This window comes from Chiroxiphia lanceolata, chromosome 18 (genome assembly GCF_009829145.1).
Source record: "Chiroxiphia lanceolata isolate bChiLan1 chromosome 18, bChiLan1.pri, whole genome shotgun sequence".
NCBI lineage: Eukaryota > Metazoa > Chordata > Aves > Passeriformes > Pipridae > Chiroxiphia > Chiroxiphia lanceolata.
In genome coordinates this window covers 5,617,774-5,638,120 of record NC_045654.1, presented here as the reverse complement: position 1 = coordinate 5,638,120, position 20,347 = coordinate 5,617,774, and the positions used below count along the sequence as shown (strand labels likewise).

General features: G+C 48.1%; 2 protein-coding genes across 6 annotated transcripts; both read left to right on the top strand.

The window, feature by feature from the left end:
• The first annotated feature begins 136 nt into the window (after positions 1-136).
• Positions 137-7,708, top strand: LOC116795732 (glutathione S-transferase theta-1-like). 3 transcript variants are annotated; one of them, XM_032705668.1, is made up of 8 exons: positions 137-322; positions 3,074-3,161; positions 3,840-3,990; positions 4,547-4,723; positions 5,220-5,411; positions 5,664-5,781; positions 5,885-6,054; positions 7,510-7,584. In XM_032705668.1, exons 1-8 carry the CDS (start codon positions 211-213, stop codon positions 7,522-7,524), a joined length of 1,023 nt encoding a protein of 340 aa, XP_032561559.1. In that variant the 5' UTR covers positions 137-210; the 3' UTR covers positions 7,525-7,584. The 3 variants fall into 3 exon arrangements, with proteins under 3 accessions (XP_032561559.1, XP_032561561.1, XP_032561560.1); XM_032705670.1 differs by lacking the exons at positions 5,664-5,781; positions 5,885-6,054 and having other exon boundaries at positions 140-322; positions 7,510-7,708; XM_032705669.1 differs by lacking the exons at positions 5,664-5,781; positions 5,885-6,054 and having other exon boundaries at positions 140-322; positions 7,470-7,578.
• LOC116795733 (glutathione S-transferase theta-1) lies at positions 7,587-20,024 on the top strand. Of its 3 annotated transcripts, XM_032705671.1 has the most exons (6): positions 10,449-10,586; positions 10,681-10,737; positions 14,216-14,303; positions 15,413-15,563; positions 17,758-17,934; positions 18,742-20,024. In XM_032705671.1, the coding sequence occupies exons 1-6, from the start codon at positions 10,475-10,477 to the stop codon at positions 18,940-18,942; spliced, it is 786 nt and encodes a 261-aa protein (XP_032561562.1). In that variant the 5' UTR covers positions 10,449-10,474; the 3' UTR covers positions 18,943-20,024. The 3 variants fall into 3 exon arrangements, with proteins under 3 accessions (XP_032561564.1, XP_032561562.1, XP_032561563.1); XM_032705673.1 differs by lacking the exons at positions 10,449-10,586; positions 10,681-10,737 and adding an exon at positions 7,587-7,686; XM_032705672.1 differs by lacking the exon at positions 10,681-10,737.
• The last annotated feature ends 323 nt before the right edge of the window (positions 20,025-20,347 follow it).

Here is a 20,347-nt window from a genome sequence, read left to right as displayed (position 1 = left end):
ACTTCGCTCCAAAAAGTGCCGTCACCGCTGTCCTGTGAGCCCCCGGGCACGGCCCTGCCCCGAGGGGCCGGAGCGGGAGAGCTGCGCTCCGCCCCGGGGCGGACCCGGCGCTGCCGCCCCGCCCGGAGCGGGCACGGTGCTGCTCACAGTCTCCATCGCACGCAGCGAGACGGGAGCGGGCGGCGGCGGCAGCAGAAGCAGCGGCGCAGGATGGGGCTGGAGCTGTACCTGGACCTGCTCTCGCAGCCCTGCCGGGCGCTCTACATCTTCGCCCGGAGCAACAACATCCCCTTCGAGTTCAAGCGGGTGCAGCTGATGAAGGGTGAGCGGGGCCGGGGGCGGCGGGGAGGGGGGCCCCCTGTCCTCCCGGTGTCCCCAGCCCCAGGGTTTGCGGGTGCCCAGCTGCTCCACCCACGGGCGCCCCGCGTCCCTTCGCCGCTCCCGGGGGAGCTGCCGGATTCCAGCCCGAGGGTGGAAGCGGGTTACTCACCGTCCCCATCAGTGCCAGATGCTGCGAGAGGGCGAGGTGGCTCTCCCGCTGCAGAGGGTTCCTGGTGCCTACACAAAAACAGGACCTAATTGTCCAGTGCACCCCTGTTTTTTAAGTAGTCCTCTCAGTACCTCTGTTCCTCTGCAACAGAGGACTCTACAAAGGCGTGTGGTATCTTTGAAATCGGCTCCACCCCAGCAGAAAGTGAGTCTGATAAAAGAGGGTTTTCTGAGAAGCGCTCAGGATGTGCCAGGTCTGAGGGCATTCCCCAGTTAATGGGAAACAGAAATTCAGAGGTGGGACATTCATGTATGGGCGAGGACAGCCGAGGTGTGCAGTTCTTGTTCCCTAATTAAACTTCTTTAAAAAGCTTTGTGCTCCAGTAAGCAGCAGCAGTTGCTGCAGAGCAGCTCTTCTCCTCTTGGCAGGGGTTAACAGCCCCGTGGGAGGGTCCTCATGTATGAGGGTCCTCACTGCCCATGTGTCCCCATGTGCAGGCAGGGCAGGGCATTTGGCTGTCCCTCTGGGGGTTCCATTGGGTCAGGGGGTTTGTAGCCAGGTTATTTTGAGAGGGTTGAGGGCAGACTTGTGAAGGCTGTGGAGCGAGACAATGCAGCTGCCAGTGATCTGAACACTGATAAATGAAGAAAGGAAGGTGGTTTTATTTGGGCTAAAACCAACTGATAACTGATAGGAGCCTGTCCAAGGGGTATCGTGTGTTTTCACCAAAGGATGCCCAAAGATCTGCATCTTCTTTCTTTGTAACTGAAGCTGGTAAAAGCTGTCTTTCAACCTTTCCAGAGCTCTGGATTTGAAATTAAGGTAATGTATTGGGCATAACAATACCTCAGTAAGTAATGCTTAAAAACAGTGAGAAGGCTTCTGGGGCTGAAATTGATAAAGGAACAAAAGAGGCTCCAAGTTGTGACTCAGATCTCAGGGGTGATGTGGTTTAGTCTCTGGGTGTTCCCCTGCACACCTTAACTGTGCGTTGGTTGTACCTTGCTGTGGCTTTTCCTCCCACCTATTTCATAGCAAACATTTTTGCAATTGTTTGTAACTGGGGGCAGGCTCATCTTGTGTCCTTACCCTTCTTTCCCAATAAATAAACTGTTGTGGTGCGACTGGTGCAAAGGAGATGGCAGGCAAGCAGTGAGAGCATCAAGGAGAATGGAACAACTGGAATACAGGGAACTGAGAGGAAGGAAAGTGAATTAAGTCACAGTTTCCCAGTGCTCTGTGCCCCATGGCATCAGTGCCTGCTTTTGGCCAGTGCATTTAAGATGGGTTATTTGGCCAATGGAAATGCTAAAAGTGCATCCCATCCCATTCCTACAATGTGTGCACCTCCCATACCACAGGGAAGGGCTCCAGGTACCTGCAGCTGGGTTAGCTCGCCCTGGGACAGTGTGGGAGGCCTTGCTGCACTAGTACCCACCACTGCACAGCATGGGAGGACCAGGTGAGGGAATCAATACTCAGAACTGAGCTGGTGCACTGAGTGTGTCCCTTCAGAAAAGCTCCAGGGCCCCCAGTAGGGCAGGTCTCAAGGAAAGGGGTGGAAAGAGTGAGAATGGATAGAAATCACATGATATTCAAAGGACACCTGAGAGGACCTGGAATCTTCACACTTCATCTTTTTGAAAGGGGGTGGCAGAGATGGGCTGTGAGCCAAGTGACGGGGTAATAGTCACAAATCAGGTTTGCCAGATGCTGGGAAAGCTAAAATCACTTCCAGAACATCTCCTCTGGCACACAGATTCTCAGGTGACTCACATAGCAGGACATGGCATAAGGTTAGTTACACATTAGAGAGGCTTGAATACACAGGTACACATGTGTGACTGAAGCCAGTGGTTGGAAAAGGCCAGCACAAACAAGTCACATAAAACAAGGCTTCTGGGACTGGGTTCAGACACAACGGAGCATGTTGAGACCTCAAATGAACAAAGCACCTTCTCCTGTCAGATTCACTCTGCCTACCTTTCAGGGGGAACCCAGAAGATAGCTTAAAAGCAACAAATCCATATTTTCTCTGACAAAAGATATGACAAAATGCACAGGAGCTGACTGTAATGAAGTACCATCTTTATATGGAATCACAGAAATTTATTTTCATCCGAGGACTAAAAAGAGAGTTGAATATAAATTACATTATCATCCAGGAAAAAAAAAACAAACTGCTTTCTCACTATCCATGTTGGTGATGTTTCTGACAGTGAGATCCCTTTCCTCTAAGGCACTCAGTGCTCACTCTGGGTTTGTACAGTACAGGTACCTCCAGGCACAAACTTGGAGCTGATAGAGCCCTGAGTAGACAAGCACTATTGGTATGAAAGGACTCCTAGCCATTCTGCCTGTGGTCAAGAGGTGAGTCTGGTATGCAGACAATAAGCAAGTTAGCTGATACCATAGGGCAACCCCCCTATTCACCCTGCAGCACTTATTGATTGGTTATAAGCTTGATATAAGACTGTATTTGTACAATCAAAACCAGGAACTTGAGGCCAAATGGTCCCCATGAGCATTGCAGACAAGACCTGACTATCCCTGCCAAGTAAAACTTCTCATTTCCCTCCTCAGGGCAGCACAAGACGGAGGAGTTCCGGAAGGTGAATGTCCTGATGAAGGTGCCTGCACTAAGGGATGGTTCTTTCACCTTAGCAGAGAGGTGAGGCTCAAATAAGCTCAACCCCTACCTGCAGTATTGTTTATCTCAAAGCTTGGATTCTGCCAAGGCACTGCTGGGACTCCAGCCCAGGCAGTTTTTTTTCTTCCTTCCTATTGGTTCCACTTGTACACAACAAACCTACGTTTCAAGAGAATCCTTCTAATGTAAACAACTCGAACAGCATTGATAGTGCAAAGATCAGTGGGCTGCTGCTTGGAGCTACCTGGCATGTAAGCAATGTTTCCAAGCTTAAATACCTGTCCACGTGTCCTCCTGCTCTCTGCCTGCAGCTGGAGGCTGTAGGTCAGTGCAGGAAATATGACATAAGGCACCTGCTGCTGAATGGCCAGGCCCTGTGAAGGTCAGCTTTGGTATAAACTCATTCTGCAGCTCCTGTTTGCTCAACAGTGTCGATGGGGTAACTGTGCCAGCAGGCCATGTTTGCCTCACTGGGCGGATGTATCAGATAATTGCTGCCCACAAGCAGCTGGTTGAGCCAGCACAAACTCTCTCCTGTGCTGTGCCTTGCTGGCAGTTCCATGTCCTGCACTTCTACCTGACTCAGATCAGGCTTGTGTTGCTGCTTGTCCAGCAGTGCAAAATTTGGGGGGAGGAGAAAGGATGAGGTGCTTTACTCTCAGGTGATCAGCTCACTGGTCTGTCTCGCTCTTTGGGCAGCATTGCAATCCTCCTGTACCTTGCCCAGAAGTTCAAGACTCCTGATCACTGGTACCCATCTGACCTGCAGAAAAGGGCGAGGGTTGATGAGTACCTGTCATGGCAGCACGCCAACATCCGTGCGAAGGGGAGCAAGGTGTTCTTATCAAAGGTGAGACCATCATATACCAAAAATTAAGTGCTAAGAGCTGTGAGTGCAACGGCTCACCTGTGTGCAGGGCCTTCCCGAGCAAATGTCCAAGTCAGGTGACAAATTGGAACAAAACTAGATCTGGAATTGACTTGGCTGCTCTGCTGAGCCTAACTGAAGTGGCCTGAATCCCTCATGGTGCAGCCACTGCTCTGTGAGACCCAGACCAAACTCATCCTGGGTGAGCAGCTCTCACCAGACACAGCTCAGCGCTTGCTGCTCAGCTTCATGGAAAGAACCAACCTCCTACTGGAAAACAAAACGCAGTTTCTGGCAGATGATGCAGTCTTCCCTTGAGAGGAGATTCTTGTGGTTGAAATTTCAGATTTCTAGGGAGGAGACAAGGAGAGGCAGGAAGTAATGAATGACATTAATGTTGACCTGGCAAGGGAGATGAGCAGTTCCAGTTGTTCTCTTGTCTGGCTGGTGAGGGATCTTCAGAGGGGGGCAAAGAGAGGGTGATGACCAGGTTTGGAAGGAATCACTTAAAGAGCAACTTGTTTCTTCTCCCTGCCAGGTGCTGCTGCCGATCCTCACAGGCCAGCCACTTTCTGCAGAGAAACTGGAATTTCTTATTGAGGACCTCAATGTTGTCCTAAAGCAGTTTGAAGAGAAGTTCTTGCAGGACAAGCCCTTCATCGCAGGCAGCGAGATCTCCCTGGCAGACCTCGTAGCACTGGTGGAGCTCATGCAGGTGAGCATTCACCTGCTGCTGGGTATGTGGGTCGGGCTGTGGGCAGGCCAGGCCAAGGGGTGGCTGCTGCACCACCACCTTGGTAATGGCAGAGCTCCCTAATTAAGTTTGCCAGGGAACACCTACTCTGATGACACAGTTCTTTCTATAGAAATATGGTCAAATATGGTCAAAGAAGATAAATTACAAACTAGGCAGAGAAAGTAAAGATATTTGGAAGAGATGTGCTGATGTGCATGAACCTCCATGTTCTGTGTTAGACAGTTCTGGGGTTAGCCATGGCAGAGCTGTTTGCTGCATGTCCCAGGGGACAGCAGCTGCTGAGGATGTCACCACTTGCTTCCTATGAGCTAAGAACCAGAGATGAGCTCCACCCAATGTGATGACTGACTGCTGCCTTGAGCCAAAAGCCTATCAGTCCTTCCTTTGGTCCCATCCCTGGTAAATGCCTTGTTTAACTCACTCCCAGGTGCTCTCTCTCTCTCTCTCCCTGCAGCCTGTAGGTGCTGGCTACAACCTCTTTGAGGAGAGGCCAAAGTTGGTGGAGTGGCGCAGGCGAGTGGAAGAAGCTGTGGGGAAGGAGCTCTTCCAGGAAGCCCATGAAGGGATCATGAACATTAAGAACTTAACCGCTGATCAGTTTGCACCTGAACTGCTGGAGAGTTTCAAGCAGCAGCTCCTAAAGCAGGTCAGCCAGAATTAGAGGATTATGCTCTAATAAAATAGATTATTTTATGAAGGCTTTATTGCAGTCTTTCAGCATTTCTTCTAAAAATCATACAGAAACACCATTCCACAAAATGCACTTCCCTTTACTCACAGCCTTTCTGCAACTTAGGAGGGAAGAAAAATACATTTTAAACTGCTCTGAGCTGCTTTCTCCTCTTGTGCACTGCAGCATGGGAGCTGTAGCCCTGAAGGCTTTTCTTTCATGTTCCAGCACCACTGGATCTGCTTGAGGACTGAGGTGATTCAGTCTGTGTGGAAACGGGGGCCAGTCAGAGCTGCCTTCTCCATCTCTGTTCAGAGTTTTCCAGACGAGCAAAGGTTTCCTGAGGGTATGGTGGAACAGATGTACCTGAAACAAGGAAAAATAATTGTAGCAGATGGTTTTCACTCTGCAAAGTGAAAACACTCTGCTGGAAGATTTTTGCTCTTTAGGAAAGAGGCAGGTCAGGACCCAGTCCCTGCTGGGGACCCTGACAGGGCTCTTAGAGCACCTGGCCACTAGATGCTGCTGCATCATCTGTGGGAGCAAAGGGACACAGTGCCCAGGAGTAGGGAGCTGTGTGGGTACCCAAGGGAGGCCTCCAGCTTCTGGGAAGGATGGGGTTAGTCCTGTCAATAAAATTCCTTGACCACAGACTCATATCACACTCTACAAAGAACACCCTGTGCAGTGGTGAAAAGCTGCTTTTCTTGGTCAAGCTGCTGCCAACCACACAGTCCCCACTGTAAACCACACCAGTGCTCAGTCTGTTTTCCCACAGTGGCTTTGTCAGCTCAACAGAAGCCACTTAGGCCAGGCTGTGTGCACTGACAGGGGCTGTGGTGGCTGGGCCAGCACTGAGGGCAGTGGGAGCTGTGCTGGCCAGCCCTGGGTGAGCAGAGCATTCAGTACAAGAGCTGAGTAATGCCCCAAATACAGTTAATGTTCCACTACTCTTTTGTCTCATCGGGTCCTCTAGTAAGGTTAATGGTTATATTTGCCAGGTGTTGTAGCTCTGTTTGGATTTGTAAACAGGATTTGGAAGGAAGTGGACATTGAGTCATCCTGCACACCTGTGCAGCATCCTTTACAACCTCTTGCCTGTGCCCCTTCGTGTCCCTCCTGCCTTCCTGTCCTCCTGTCCTGTGACCTTCCATTTCCAGGTACAGGCTTCCGCAAGGAGGGTTCCAGTTTGCAGAATTGTTTTTTCCCGCCTCCTGGTTCAGCTCTGGCTGTATCTGGAAGTCTGTCTGTGCTGGCTGGTTACACTGTTCACAGAGACAGCCCTGCAGAATGCTGGGGGTGAGATTTCAGCCATCTGAATGCAAGTCATGACAGTGCTCAGAAAAGGCGCAATTAGCTGCTCAAACAATCTCACGCACGTTTTCAGTTGGACCTACTGTTTTTGGGGAATGAGCCAGCTCCCTCTTCTGTGTTTGTCTCCTGAGTAAACCTGCCCTTTAGTTCAAAAGGGCACATGAACTACAGCTTGCAACACACATGCCTGTGGGCTGAGCTATAGCAGCCAAGCAGGCTGGTCCCTTTACCTTCCGTTCCTCCAGCCTACGGGAAATCCTAAATGTGAGTGGTGAAAAATCAGCTTTTCCCCCCAAACTTTTTCAGTTTCAGTGCTGACACATGCAGGGATATTTGTCTTCTGACCTGATTTTTTATGGGTAGGTTTGTTGAGAAGAGCCTGTTGCACGCCAATGGGTAAAGTCAATGACAGGAGCTCTCTTCTTGCCCCAAGGGTGCCTGAGCAGCAACCCCTGACGATGCTGCCCCACTGCTCAAGTTGCCAGCAGTGCTGGGCCTCAAGAGAACGGCCTGTTTACGTTGTACCACCAACCACTTCCTTCCCTCTGTAACCTGCAGCTTCACCACAATCACCAGCTGGGCTGCTGTGCACCCTGCAATCAAAGAGGTGCCTTCGCTGCCTCACCAAGGCTGCCCAGCTTCGCTGCACTCTGCTGTTGGCACCTTTGTACTTACCCTAACTTCAAGATTCCTGACTTCCAACTTTTCCCTTTCTCGTAGAGAGCAAACTTCCTACCAGCACAATAAATGTCTCCCACAGCTTCTGCACAAGTAGAATCAGAGCAGAGAAATAATCAAAACCAAGAGCCTATTCTGCAGAGTGCTAACCCTGACAAACCTCAGACTGGGCTTGGGAGTGGAGCCTTTCCTGACACACATCTCCCTGCAGAATCTCCAGACAGGGCTGCTCTGCGTGCAAACCATTGCATGAGTCAAGGTAAATAAAGCGTCTTTCTTTTCATTTTCTAATTTATGATACTTGTAGCACAAGAGCTCCATGTAAGAGTCTTGAGCCAATTTTCTGCTTGTTGGAATAAAGCACAAGTTCCTTAAATGTCACCCATTGTGTGCTCCTGCAAGGACGGCTGCCTTCAAAACAAGCCTGAACTATGTTCAGAGCTGGCTCTCTGGTGCTCCTCCACCGCTGTGTCACAAAGGATAAGCACACTTGCCTCACTCCAGCCTGGTCATGGTGACAGGAAGAGATTTTAAATTGTTTTTCCCATAGTCTCTGGTCTGCTGCATGTTCATGGTGCAGTGACCAGTGGTATTTTGGGCCCTTCTATGCACACAGGACAAAGCACCTCCCTAGAGCAACTCCTTGAATGGTCACAGAGTTGTACAACAGATGCCTTGTGTTTTGCTCTAAATAGTGGAGATAAGGCAACTCATCCTTGTACTTTGCCTTTTGCTATCCCTACACCTCTGCATTTTGTGTCATTTGATCTTGTCACGTTCCAGTTCCTAGACTGAAAGCCCTGAGACCTGCCTGCCAAAACCCAACAGGTTGTGCAAGAGTTTTGCCTGCCTTGGTGCAAGGTCTGTTGTTGAGTGTCCACTCCCTTTTCACCCTGAAAAGGGAGAGGGTCACACCTCCAGTGTCAGTTTAACATGCTGTTCGATTCAATTTGCTCAATTCTTGCCAGGGGTTATTTGAAAATAGGTGAGAGCCTGTGACTTTTAGAATAAAATGAAGCTGGGATACACAAAATGGGAGGAATAGTAAAAAAGCAGATCCACATCCTGAGACCTTTTCTAAATTACTAAGAAATAAATTGCAGAACTTAATGCGTTTTTTCTGTCTTGTTCCTGTTCCCAAAAAGCTGACAGAGAAAATAAGGTCAGGAAAAATGGCCTTTGAGGTGATGGAGTTAAGTGAAAATACAGTGCTAGATGCACAAGCCTGGAGCCCGGAATAATCAATCAAATGGCCTATAACACAACCAGATAAAAATACCTCTTGGGTTGTGTGGGCTGTGCAGTGCAGTCAGCAAATTGGAGAAAAACTTAAGGAAGGAACGTTTCCAGGAGGCACATGAAAAGATCTTTGAAGTCCAGATAGGACTAAGAGATCAACTGAACCATAAATAAAGGAGCAAAGCGAACCCACACTGCTAAGGCTGCTGCACACCACTGAGATCAACAAACTCTTCATAGGGATATCTCAGAGTAGGGACATGGAACCACTCTGAAGCACAAAGACTTCTCAGACTATTACCTGTGCAGAGCCACTTTCACACTCCTTTTCCCCACTCCCTTAACATTTAAGATTCCTTTGTACTGAAGGAGTTTGAACTCAAGCACCTACCACAACACCTTGATCTCCAGCATATTGGTGCTGGTGCAGGTGCTCTAGAGGGTAAACTGTGCATGCAGGGGAACTGGAGGGTGTGCACAGCCCCTTTCCCTGTTCTGGCTGAGAAACTGAAAAACTCTTATAGTGTGGTTCTAAATCTGAAAGTTCTAAACCCCTGAAAGTTTTCCAGTTCGGAATTTACCCAGAGCTCCAAGCTCAGTAGCTGAGCCTTCTCACCACCCTTGGTAACGATCCTCTCTACAAGAAGAAAAAGCAACTGATCCTCCAGTTCCCTCTCCCTGAGGTTCACATAGCTCTTTCCAAAGATTTGTGCAACACACAGGCTCTGTGGCACAACACTGATAAAAAGGTGTCAGCTGAGCCGAGGTGGGTTTGACTGGAGGTGACTTTGCTCTAAGTGGTTCAGCTGCTCTATCTCCCAGAGTCCCAGAAGTCCCTGTACTCAGCCAGCACGTCACCTTCCCTGAATCACACAGCTGTGAAACGCTGCAGGCCCAGTGCAAGGGCTTGAACTGAGTCTAAGCCTCTTTAGTTCTCCTCCACTTGCGTGGAAATCTGAAGTGACAAATACCAGGGAGAGCAGAAAGTCACTTTGAGTAAGTATGCAGATGTAACGCCTGCAGAGAAGTCCTCCACGCTTCACTGCCATTCAGGTGTCACCTCGCAGGACTGGGCAGAGACTACGTGACCAAAGAATTATGTTCTGAACCGAAAACCATCCAGAGATCTGGCAGCGTGAGATTAATGCTGGGTTAGAGGACATTGTGCAAAGGCCTTGTCTGCAGAGTGGCACATCCCTGCAGAGCTGTGTTACCAGAACAAGCATTTACCTTCTAAGAGCCATGGTGGGATGCTGAGGGTGAGAGCAGCTCCTGAGACCCTTTGGTGCCAGCCAAGGCTGCAGAGGGGAATGACAACCCCTGCTCTCTCAGTGCTTAGTGCCAACCTCTCTTTTGAGGCTGGCAATTGACCGTTACTCGCAGTTTATCTCTCACGTTACCTTCCTTTCCTGAAGGAAAATGAATAGGCACGGTGCCAGCCCCCGCGGACCAGGGCCGCTTGACGGTGGGATAGGGAACTCTGTGCCCTCTGCCCAAATTCCAGCCGCGCCTTCCCGCCCCTGCCACGGTCGAGGGGACTCTCCTGGGCTTCTCCGGCATTATCCAGACCGCACCCCGCAGGAAGCTGGCGCCCCGCGGTCCCCCCAGGGCTCACACCCCGCTCCCTCCGGCTCCGTGCCCCGCACAGCCACCGCCCCCCGCCCGGCGGGGCCCGGGGAAGGGAGGAGGGGAGGGACGGAGGGCACCTCCCGCCCGGCGCGGCTCGGCCCCCGCCGGCCCATGCGGGGCGGCTCCGGGCGGCCGCCGGCAGAGCCGCGGCAGCTCCGCTCGGGGCGGGCCGGGTCGGGATGGGGCTGGAGCTGTACCTGGACCTGCTCTCGCAGCCCTGCCGCTCCATCTACATCTTCGCCCGGAGCAACAACATCCCCTTCGAGTTCAAGCACGTGGAGCTGTTCAAAGGTGGGACGGGCGCGCTGCCCCGGGGCAGAGCGGGGCCGGGGCGGGCGCAGCCCGGCGGGGCGGCGGGCTCAGCCCCTCTCTTGGCTCTCGGCAGACTCGGTGCTGGGGAAGAGGCCGGCGGCGGGGAGCGGCGCGGAGCAGCCCCGCGCAGGTGAGAACAGGGCAGGGCACGGGAAGGTCCCCGCGGCGGGGGCTGGAACGCGATCCCCGGGCGGGGGCCGGGCTGAGCCCTCCTGTGCGGGCCCGGACCTGCGGCGGGTTTGCTCTCCCGGCCCCCGGGGGAGCCCCTTCGCCTCCCGGCAGAGGAGCGGCAGCGTGTCCTTCGGCCCGGCGGGAGGGAAGGACGAGCTCCCGGGGTCACCCGAGTGATGCTGAATCCGTGCGCTGCCCAGGGGCATTGAACGCAGTGGTTTGACCGTGCGACTCCTGTTCCCAGAGCGGTCTCGTAGATTCGCTGCATCTATTTTTGTGGATCACCAAGGAATGTTCCTCCAGCCATTTCTAGCAAATTAGTCACAATGACAGCCGAGAAGTGCTCTGGGAATGCTGTACTTTGCAGAAACACTCAGATGTTTGGGCTCGCCCAACTATATAACTATTGCCCAGTTACATATTGCATTTTCCTAGTAAACTGTTGCTTTTGTGCACAAGGCAAAGCATAGTACTTGGAAATCCTTAGCTAAGGACATGATTAGGCAGGGACATGACTGGCAAATAGACTGGAGTTTTTTCCTTTCTATTTCTGTAAGATCTTGTCCACTGCTCTTTTCATTCAGCAATAAGTCTCCTTCTTTCTACTATGACTTACACTTAAGAATTCCTTGTGTGTGCAGCCTGCCTTGCTTTTTTTACAGTGTAATAATTTCCTTGTTAAAGTTACTCCTCAAAGCCCAACAATACACACAGTGTATATATCTATATATTCTTGAGGGACACCAAGATCTAATTACACCAGATAAAACTGATGTTAAACAGAACCATAAGTCAAGTCAACATCACAGGAATGATAAAGATAGGCCACCTAATACCATTAAACAAAAAGGCTGGCTCTGCTGGCTGGAAGAGAGGCAGAAGCTTAAACTCTGTTAAACAGCAAACACAAATATTGGTCTCTGTTTTCACACAATAAGCAGTTGGTCTCAATGAAGCTGCCTGCAGTTAGTGTTCACACCAAGGCGTTTGCCAGTTCTCAGCTCAGTCACAGAGTCTTGGCACGGGTCTTTTATTCTGTGTATAAAGACTTTGTACAAAGCAGAGCACATGAGGTGCCATCTCTGGGCTGTGGTGCAGGCTGTGTTACACACACCGACCTACTGCCCAGCCTGATGTAATGACATGTTAGTCCCATCAGGGAACAAATATGCTCAGTATTCCTGCTAGGACTGCTGTATGATGAAAGCTGGCTGAAATCTGTTTCAGGCTGCCCTCATCCACTGCTTACTTCTCATGTCCTTGTTTCTTAGTTTCCTGCTACCTTGGATAATAAACACAGACAGCAGAACAACGACTGGGTCTGACAAGGGAGTGCTCGTTAGCTTGAAGCATTACTGACTGGAAACTTTCTGCTGCTTTTTTCCAAGGACCCCCTGACTACTTACCAGATCTCACCAGAGCTGGGTGTGTGATGACCACTGGCCTTTGGAGCCCTTCTAAAACAACAGGACCAAGCACCTTCTCCAAGCAACTCCTTGCATGACAATAGATTACAAAAATTTGCCTTGCTGTTTCTGTGATACAAATCATGTGTGTGAGGCACCTCGTACTTGGCCTGCTGGCTTGATTTTGGGGGATTTTTATATTCAATTTTCTCAATTATTAGGCTTAACTTGCACTTTCTGTCTAGCTCTTATTCTTAAGAAGCTCTGTCTTCCTGCCTCTCCCGACAGTGCTGCCTGGTTCTGCACATGGAACCTCTTACCCAGCTAAACTGGAGGCCACCATCACAGCAGGTAGCCAGAAACTTTTCCCACTGAGATGGAACACATGGGTTTGAATCCCTTCAGATAGCAGATGGATGCAAACCTTAGTCTCTAATGAAGCTACTTACACTGGAATTTAAAAAAAATACTTCTCAAAGAAACAAGGTAGAGGCTAGTCAGCTAGAAAGTCAGCTAGAAAGGAAAACAGGGTGGTAATGTCTGCTCTGCTTGATTTGCCTCATTATGTGAAATCTATATAGGGAAAGGAGTCTGTAATTGTAATGCAGCTACCTGCCTTCTCCCACCCCTTCCCAAACCATATGCAAACAAATTTGATAGTCCAGATGGTGGTTTTATTTCCTGGAGACTTATTTCCTGCTGCACATTTGTCCAGTAAAGCAGACACTGTCACTGCCTCCAGGATGGGGGCAAATAGTTCTTGGGGATGGAGATCACTGTTAGTTAAGAGCCCTTCTTTTTTTTTTATTTTTTTTTCTCCCTCCTCCTTCTAAGGAGCACTTAAAACAAGCAAAGCACACAAATTCCTCAGAGCTTTTCTGCTCAGGTGTTCCTGGACTGTTGTACAATTCCCTGGCAATTTAACTGCTGACTGGCAAGAGCAGTGCCAGCAGCAGGAAACTGAAATTCTGATTAGATGGTCGGCTGTTGATGCCTCCAGGGGACTGTGGAGTTTAAATTCTTATGGGATGGTGTCTTCTTCCTGTGTTTTCCTGTCAGAGGTAGGCTGACATGCAGAGTCAGGTGTAGCACAGAGTCAGGAATAATAAAGCTTCCTTGCCTCTGGCAAATGTCCACATATGGCTTATTTTATGAACCTACAGTTGTACTGCTGGCACTCATGTTTTTCCAGTCAAAAACTTTGGAAACATCCTCAGCTACATCTGCTGAGGGATCAGCTCTGTTGACAACATTTACTTTCTTTGTAAGTGCTCGATTTGTTATTCAGGGATAAACAAACAGGAGAAAGATTTTGCTCAGTGTGTCTGTTATCCAGTTGGGTTCTCTTTGGTTGATCAGCCACTACAGTGATCTCTGGGGGCACAGGGCTTTTCAGTTGCTTTCCATCATGACCATCCTAGCTAGAGTCACCCACATTTACAAACTGCAGGAAAATTACTTTGTTTTGGTGGTGCCTGTCAGAACAGGACCAGGAGTAGCAACCATCTGTTCTCATCAGGATGCTCTGTATGCAAACTCAACTTTCCCAGACCCTGCTTCCTTGGCAAATATTAAATATTTTGTAGGTGCTCAGTTGTCCTCATCCAAACTTCTTTTTTCCCCTCTCTGTCTAAAGCCATAGGACACATTGTTCTCAAGACAAGTCAGCTGTTGTGTTTTATCTGCAATGGTGTTTTCAATAGCAGCACCTTCATTGTGTGCTCTAAGTGCCTCTCAGGGGGTGTTTTTTGTCAGTAAGTTTTGCCAGTATCCTGGTCCCTGAGTCAAGCAGTAGAACTCCTGTATAGAAATGTGAACTGCTCCATGCTGCAGACCCAGCCTGAGCCGACTGCCCTCTACAGACAGCTCTTACACTGACTCTTCCATTTCATTACCTTTTAATTGTGAAATATGACCATATCAGGAAAACCTAACACAGGTCACTAATTGTCCAGTTGGCTGCAGATATCTCATTTATCATTCACTGACAGATACACTTCTAACCTCAGCCTTGTCTGTTCATGTTCTTAGGGCCATCAAATAGCCAAGGCACTGGCAAAGTCAACCTCTTAGAGAAAGTTCCAGCACTGAAGGACGGGGACTTCACCCTTGCAGAATGGTAAGAACTCAGTCCTTAGACTTCCTTGGGTACCAGCAATCTGTGATGCATTTAGAAAATGTCATTCCCACGGAATGATTAAGGATCACAGAATATATGAACGTGTTGGTTATTTTTAATAGTATAACCTCATTTGATCTCTTTCCATTTTCTGTTTGAAGTATCTTTCAGAATGTAAACAATTCAGCTGACTTAGCTTCTTGATCTCACCCTGAATGCACTTACCTCAGAATGGGATTATAAACATTTCTGGGAAATGTTTAAAGCTTATAAAAATTCCTTTCACCCTCGGAAAAGAAAAACCCTTTTACTCCAGGAAAGAATTCTGTTTATCTGCATTAGTCATAAGGCTGACTGAACACCTACAGAGACAAAATTTAGGCTTTACATTAAAAGACTAATATGGAGACTGGTTAATGGTGTCATAATACTGAAATAATTGAACTATAGTAGTACCAGGATAGTAGAGGGGTCTGCATTTTCTTCTATTTTGTCAGCACATTTTCTGTGGCATTTTTATTTGTAGTAACAGCCTAAGTATTGTTGCAGATGACTAAGATATCTTTCCATCTGTCTCCTCCTGCCAGTTAGTGGAAGTATAAACATCTGGACAAACACAAAAAGATTCTGTAGGGTTTCCTTGCCGGGCTTTCCACAGACTTCAGTGGAAGCTGCGGGCTGGAGACAGGCCTGATGAAAAGGCAGCATAACCCATTAGAGAGTTTTGTACACAAGCACATAAACATGTGTAGGTCTTGGAGAGATGGGTCAGAACAGTCAAGGAGCAAGTAGAGTTACCATTGCTGTAGATGATAATGGAGATTTATTGTTTGTTTACCCCAGTACTGTCCAGCAGCACCACAGAACAGTGCTGTGATTTTCCAGCAGGTTAAAGTTTTTGTGGGAACTAAGGTGATTAAGGGCCATCTCTGATGTCAACATGAATTAGATGCCTTTATATGGTCCCTGGACTCCACTGGAAATCCTGATCTGAATACTTTTTGGTGGGAACAGCAAGTTCAGAAGGAGCGGGAGAGGGAGCTTAGGTGAGAGCATTCTGCATCACAACTGCCTGACCCCTTTCTTGTCTCCTGTTGACGTGTGAGCAGCACGGCCATTCTGCTGTACCTGAGTCGAAAGTACAACACTCCCGACCACTGGTACCCATCAGACATACAAAAACGGGCCCAGGTAGATGAGTACCTCTCCTGGCATCATGCCAACATCCGGGCTAATGCTCCTAAGACCATGTGGATCAAGGTAAGGAGGCTGACTATTCAAATGTGAGTGAAGTGATGTTTGCCTGCGAGAATACTGAGCATTTGAACACCCCCAATCTGGAGGGAGTTTGTTGTGCTGAAACAACAGACCTGGGCCATTCCCAGCCAAGAGGAGCTGTCGGAAAGGGAGCTGTTCTGAATTGATCAACACCAGGATTTGGCAAAAGCAGCTCTGGCCATTTTGGTTTTTTTCCTTGAAGTACATCTGGTACAGAACGTCTCAAACCCAACAGAATTCCATTGCCTGGATTTGTGAATGAATATATAACCAACTGGGTATTGCCTCCAGGGGCCTCCCCCTCACTGCACAGCTGTGCAGAGCGTGCACATCAGCAGAAGTTTGGCTTTGGTGAGCGTGTACTTTGTTGCTGGAAGCAGAAAGACTTGCTGTTTTCATACAAATCCCTGCAGCCCCATCAGGGTAGAAATCCCAAAGGAGCCTTCTGCTTCCAGTACACTTAGGTACTGGGCTCAGGGACAGAGAGAAGAGAGACTCAGAAGTGCAGATTTTCCTTATTCAGCATAGTCAGGTCAATACACCTTTAGGCAAAATTAAAAGAATTACCCCGAGGCAGAAAGTTATTTAGTATCAGATGATTTTGCTGGACACCTATTTCCAGCCAACTCACAGTTAATGCAGCTATCCTCAGAGAGACCCAGGTGCAAATATAGCCCGGCAAGTACAGCTGTGGTATGGAATCTCAAATGAAATCATAACTGCTAGTGAACAGGTAAGAACTTCCCTCCTCAGCTGTAAAGTTTGCCCTTGTTTGTGCCTAACAAAGCATATCAGGACTCATTTAGCTTCTTGATTTATTGGCATTTGATTTTTTGGCTGTAGAGTACAGCAAAACAATTCAAATATGAGTCAGATTCATACAAGAAGCAGTTTCTTCCAGCCTCTGCAGGCTGTTACTGCACTGCTCTAAGGGAAAGAAATCCAACTACTTGCTGCAGATGATTAGATAACCCACATGCAGAAAAGGTCCTCAGAATAACTGAAAATATGGAAACATATAAAGCCACCATGTAATAGAAGCATATTAGCTAGAAATGGGAGAAGATAGACTGCCCTGAGATAAAGAAAAGAAAGAAGATGCTGTTTCAAGTGATTTTATCCAGAGATCACATCATGGATAATTGGAATCACTGAGGAAAAGAACTGGCCATGAATTTTCTGATGAAATAGGTTCCACATGTATTTGGCCAAAATCATGGCTTGGATTAAGCAATCTCAGCTTGCATTGTTGAATGTACTTGCAGTAAGTAGAAATTCAGTCAACTCGCACTGATTGAAATTTGTATCTTTAATTTTGATTCTCTAAATAAACTGTATTTCTTTAGCTGTGGAAGGTGGAGGCAGCGTAGTTGCGAAACACTGTGGGCTCTGGTGGTGGGTATACCCCTGTGAGCAGCTAAAAATGTCTTGGAAAGGCAACTGCCCTCTGTGCCAGCAAGTCTGTGGAGACACAAGGACTGCAGTTATGTGATTGCTCTGGAAAAGTTTTTAGTGGTTTAAAGAGTGGTGCTTGGGAGGCCACAGGAAGGCTGGTGTAAAAATGGTGTTGACCCACTCCCAGCCTCACTGGCTGCTGTCACACAGAGGAAGCCATTTCTGCCTTTCCAGCCAGTCCCTCCAGCATTCTAGTCCCTCCCCACACTCCTGCCACTGCCACCACCATTCCCTCCTCTCTGTCATCCTGTGGGACAGGCAGCTGCCTCCAGCACCCAGTTCCATGGCCAGGGTGGCTGGTGGGCAGGCAGCTGCTGACCTGCCTTGGCTGGCTGGTGAAACAGAGGATGTAACAGGGGTGAATATGGCAGAGATTTGTCTTCCCCTAGAGCTGTTGCCCACTTTTCTTTTGTAACCCAGCAGGGTGGAGTGGGAGGGTACAACTGCCAGGGACAAACTGAGATGAATCCTTGATTTAGTTCTGCACATTGCTGCTGATTAGCTGGAGTTCAGGTCAGCCCCTTTGGCCTGCTCGTGTGCTCTCTGTCCATGAGCTACTTGGAGCTGTAGCAGTCCATGAAGCTCCACCATCATCCCCTCCTGTGGCTTTGCTGCAGGATCACTGACAACCATGAGTAGTTTGTGGGGTGTAACTGAGATTACAACAATTGGATCTGTGAGAAGACGGCCGACTGTACTTTTAAGTCCCTTCTCTCCTCAGGTGCTGATTCCCCTCTTCACAGGGCAGCCACTGCCCTCTGAGAAGCTCCAGGAGGTTATGGAGGGGCTGTCCACTTCCCTGAAGCAGTTTGAGGAGAGGTTTCTGCAGGACAAGGCTTTTATCATCGGGAGCGAGATCTCCCTGGCGGATCTTGTGGCCATTGTGGAGCTGATGCAAGTGAGTGGTGGAGTTTGGTAAGGAAGTGTCAGCACAAGGGAAAACAGATGCTGCTGGGCAGGGAGGGTGCAGCATGTGGTAACACTTCAGTAGAAAGTGGAGCGAGGGCACATCTCAACAGAACTAGCCTAAAACAATAGGGAGAATATGGGAGTGGGTTTAGAACACACAAACAAAAAAAAAAGCTGGCTGCAACAGATCTCTTTTGTTTCTCTTCTCTAACAATACCTCTTCTTCATTCTTTATCATGACTTTATTTTTAACCTCCAGAGAAAGAGGTAATATATTTAAGTGAGAAGCAATAGCAGACAGGTCTGATGAAATAAAAAACAATATAGGAATATTTTTATCATTCAGAAATATGGCACTTGCCCATGCCACGTCTGGAAGATGCAAGAATTAGTCTCAGACAGAGGCAGTCAAATTAAATCTGTTACAGACTGGTTGTTCTTTGTCAGACCTGTCCTGCAAACTGTGCAGTGGTCCCTGGAACTGCCAGCCCACCACGCCTTCAATGCTGTGGCTGAAAATCACTCACAGTACATGGTAGTCACCTCTGCTGCTCATAACAGCTCTTTCAGCACTCAAGAATTGACTTGTAGATGCCTTTTAAAATACAGTTTAGCTTCTGGGTTCCCTAGATAGGTACACCTGACCAGAGGAGACTGCCCTCCTTCCTACAGCTCCTCTATGAACTCTTCATTTTTTTTCCTTTATCTGTACCTCAGGGTACACTTTTGGTGCCTGTTGTCTCGGTGAAGAAGTGACTACCCAAAGCCTCACTGTTGCTCTCTCCCCTTTCTGCAGCCTGTTGGAGTTGGTTGTGACATCTTTGAGGACAGACCCAGGCTGATGGAGTGGCGCAGGCGGGTGGAGGATGCTGTGGGGAAAGAGCTTTTCTTCCAAGCCCATGAGATGATCCTCAATATCAAAGAACTGAGCAACATTCAGATTGATCCACAGCTGAAAGAGCAACTGGCACCTGTGCTGATGAAGATGTTGAAATGAATTAACCTATCTTACCATTTTTCCTGCCTCTTTTTTCTTTTTTTTTTTAACTTCTTCTCTGACCTCCAGTTCTACGTGTAACTGGAAAGAGCACTGTAATTCTAACACAGAAATTGCAATGTGTTTCCCCCCTGGCCAGGCCTTTCTTGTATCTTTGGGGGTGGAAGCTGGGGAAGGTTTAAGAACTGAAACATTAAATTTATACAGAAGGCTGAGGCCCTACAGGTCACTTAATATGCATCTGGATTTTATTTAAGAGTCAGTCTTTTCAGCAATGCTAGAGACAAGAATGGTATTTCCTGACAGAATCTGAGCCAGCCTATCAACTGGGAACATTAGAGAACTCAAGAGGATGAGGATTGTTGTTTTCACGAGTTTTTAACATTTACACTGCAAAGTGTGCCTAATCCTCATCTTCCAGCACATGTCTGCACAGGCAATTACAGCAAAAAACTACTTCACAAAAGTGAAAAAGAATTTGATTTTTTTTCTTAAGTTTCTTATTTCTGAGGCATCTTGCTTGGCTGTCCATGTACATTCCACAGTTCTAGCTGCTTTTAGGTTCCTGTGAGAAATTTCTTTGTATTCCTCTACAACTGTGAATCTTTATAATTCTTCAGTTTAACCACTGCTTTTGATTTCTGAAAGCCTGGGTTCCCTTGGTGCTCAGTCTGCCAGTACAGGTGTGGCAGGGGCTGTTCTGTGCAGGAAAGACCAAGTCACTTCAACAGGCTGGTGGTGGCCACAGCCTTGGAATCATTGCCTGCCTAAAATACCATGTTGATATTACAGAGGGAGCACTCTGAAAGAATGCATTCACAGTGATTTCTTGAAAGAATATGTAACAGTAAACAAATGATTTTTCTTCTGTGGTAATACTGTAACAGCAATCCACATTTCTCCTAGAAAATGGATAGGGGGAATAAATGCAGACAGGGAATAAGTGCAGACCTGCTCTTCTGAGACTGTTTTGGATGGAAGTTCACCAAGTAAGTCACCCTGTGCAGCTGAAGTAATAAGAGAGATTTTGTGGCATTGAGCAACATATGCCTCACAATAAAAGGGCAGAGAGTTGTTTTGCAGCTTTTGGGCTCTTTTCCTTGGCTGTTTGTTTCGGGTTAGCTGTAGCTCAAATACAAAATCCTTTTGTACTGCAGCACAATTTATGAAGTAAAACTGAGCGAAGCCAACCATTTCTAGTTTCTTCAGTTGAAAATAACAAATTGTAAAGGATACAGAAATGGTGGAATATACATATGTGTATTTCCCTTCATAAGTAGTTGTTGCCCTTGAACCTTACCCTGAAATCCTTGCCCAAGAACTCTTCCTGTAAAGACTAAGACAAAATGAGTAATTAATTCAGGAGTTGCTTCTCTGTTTGGGTTTTTTTCCCAGTAGCACCATG

Excerpts from the sequence above, each read along its gene's own strand:
- LOC116795732 (XM_032705668.1), top strand. The coding sequence starts at position 211 with ATGGGGCTGGAGCTGTACCTGGACCTGCTCTCGCAGCCCTGCCGGGCG. Across the intron at positions 4,724-5,219 it reads CACTGGTGGAGCTCATGCAG|CCTGTAGGTGCTGGCTACAA; the intron begins GTGAGCATTCAC and ends CTCTCCCTGCAG. Across the intron at positions 5,412-5,663 it reads AGCAGCAGCTCCTAAAGCAG|CACCACTGGATCTGCTTGAG; the intron begins GTCAGCCAGAAT and ends TTCATGTTCCAG.
- LOC116795733 (XM_032705671.1), top strand. The coding sequence starts at position 10,475 with ATGGGGCTGGAGCTGTACCTGGACCTGCTCTCGCAGCCCTGCCGCTCC. Across the intron at positions 10,738-14,215 it reads CGCGGAGCAGCCCCGCGCAG|GGCCATCAAATAGCCAAGGC; the intron begins GTGAGAACAGGG and ends TCATGTTCTTAG. Across the intron at positions 17,935-18,741 it reads CCATTGTGGAGCTGATGCAA|CCTGTTGGAGTTGGTTGTGA; the intron begins GTGAGTGGTGGA and ends CCCTTTCTGCAG.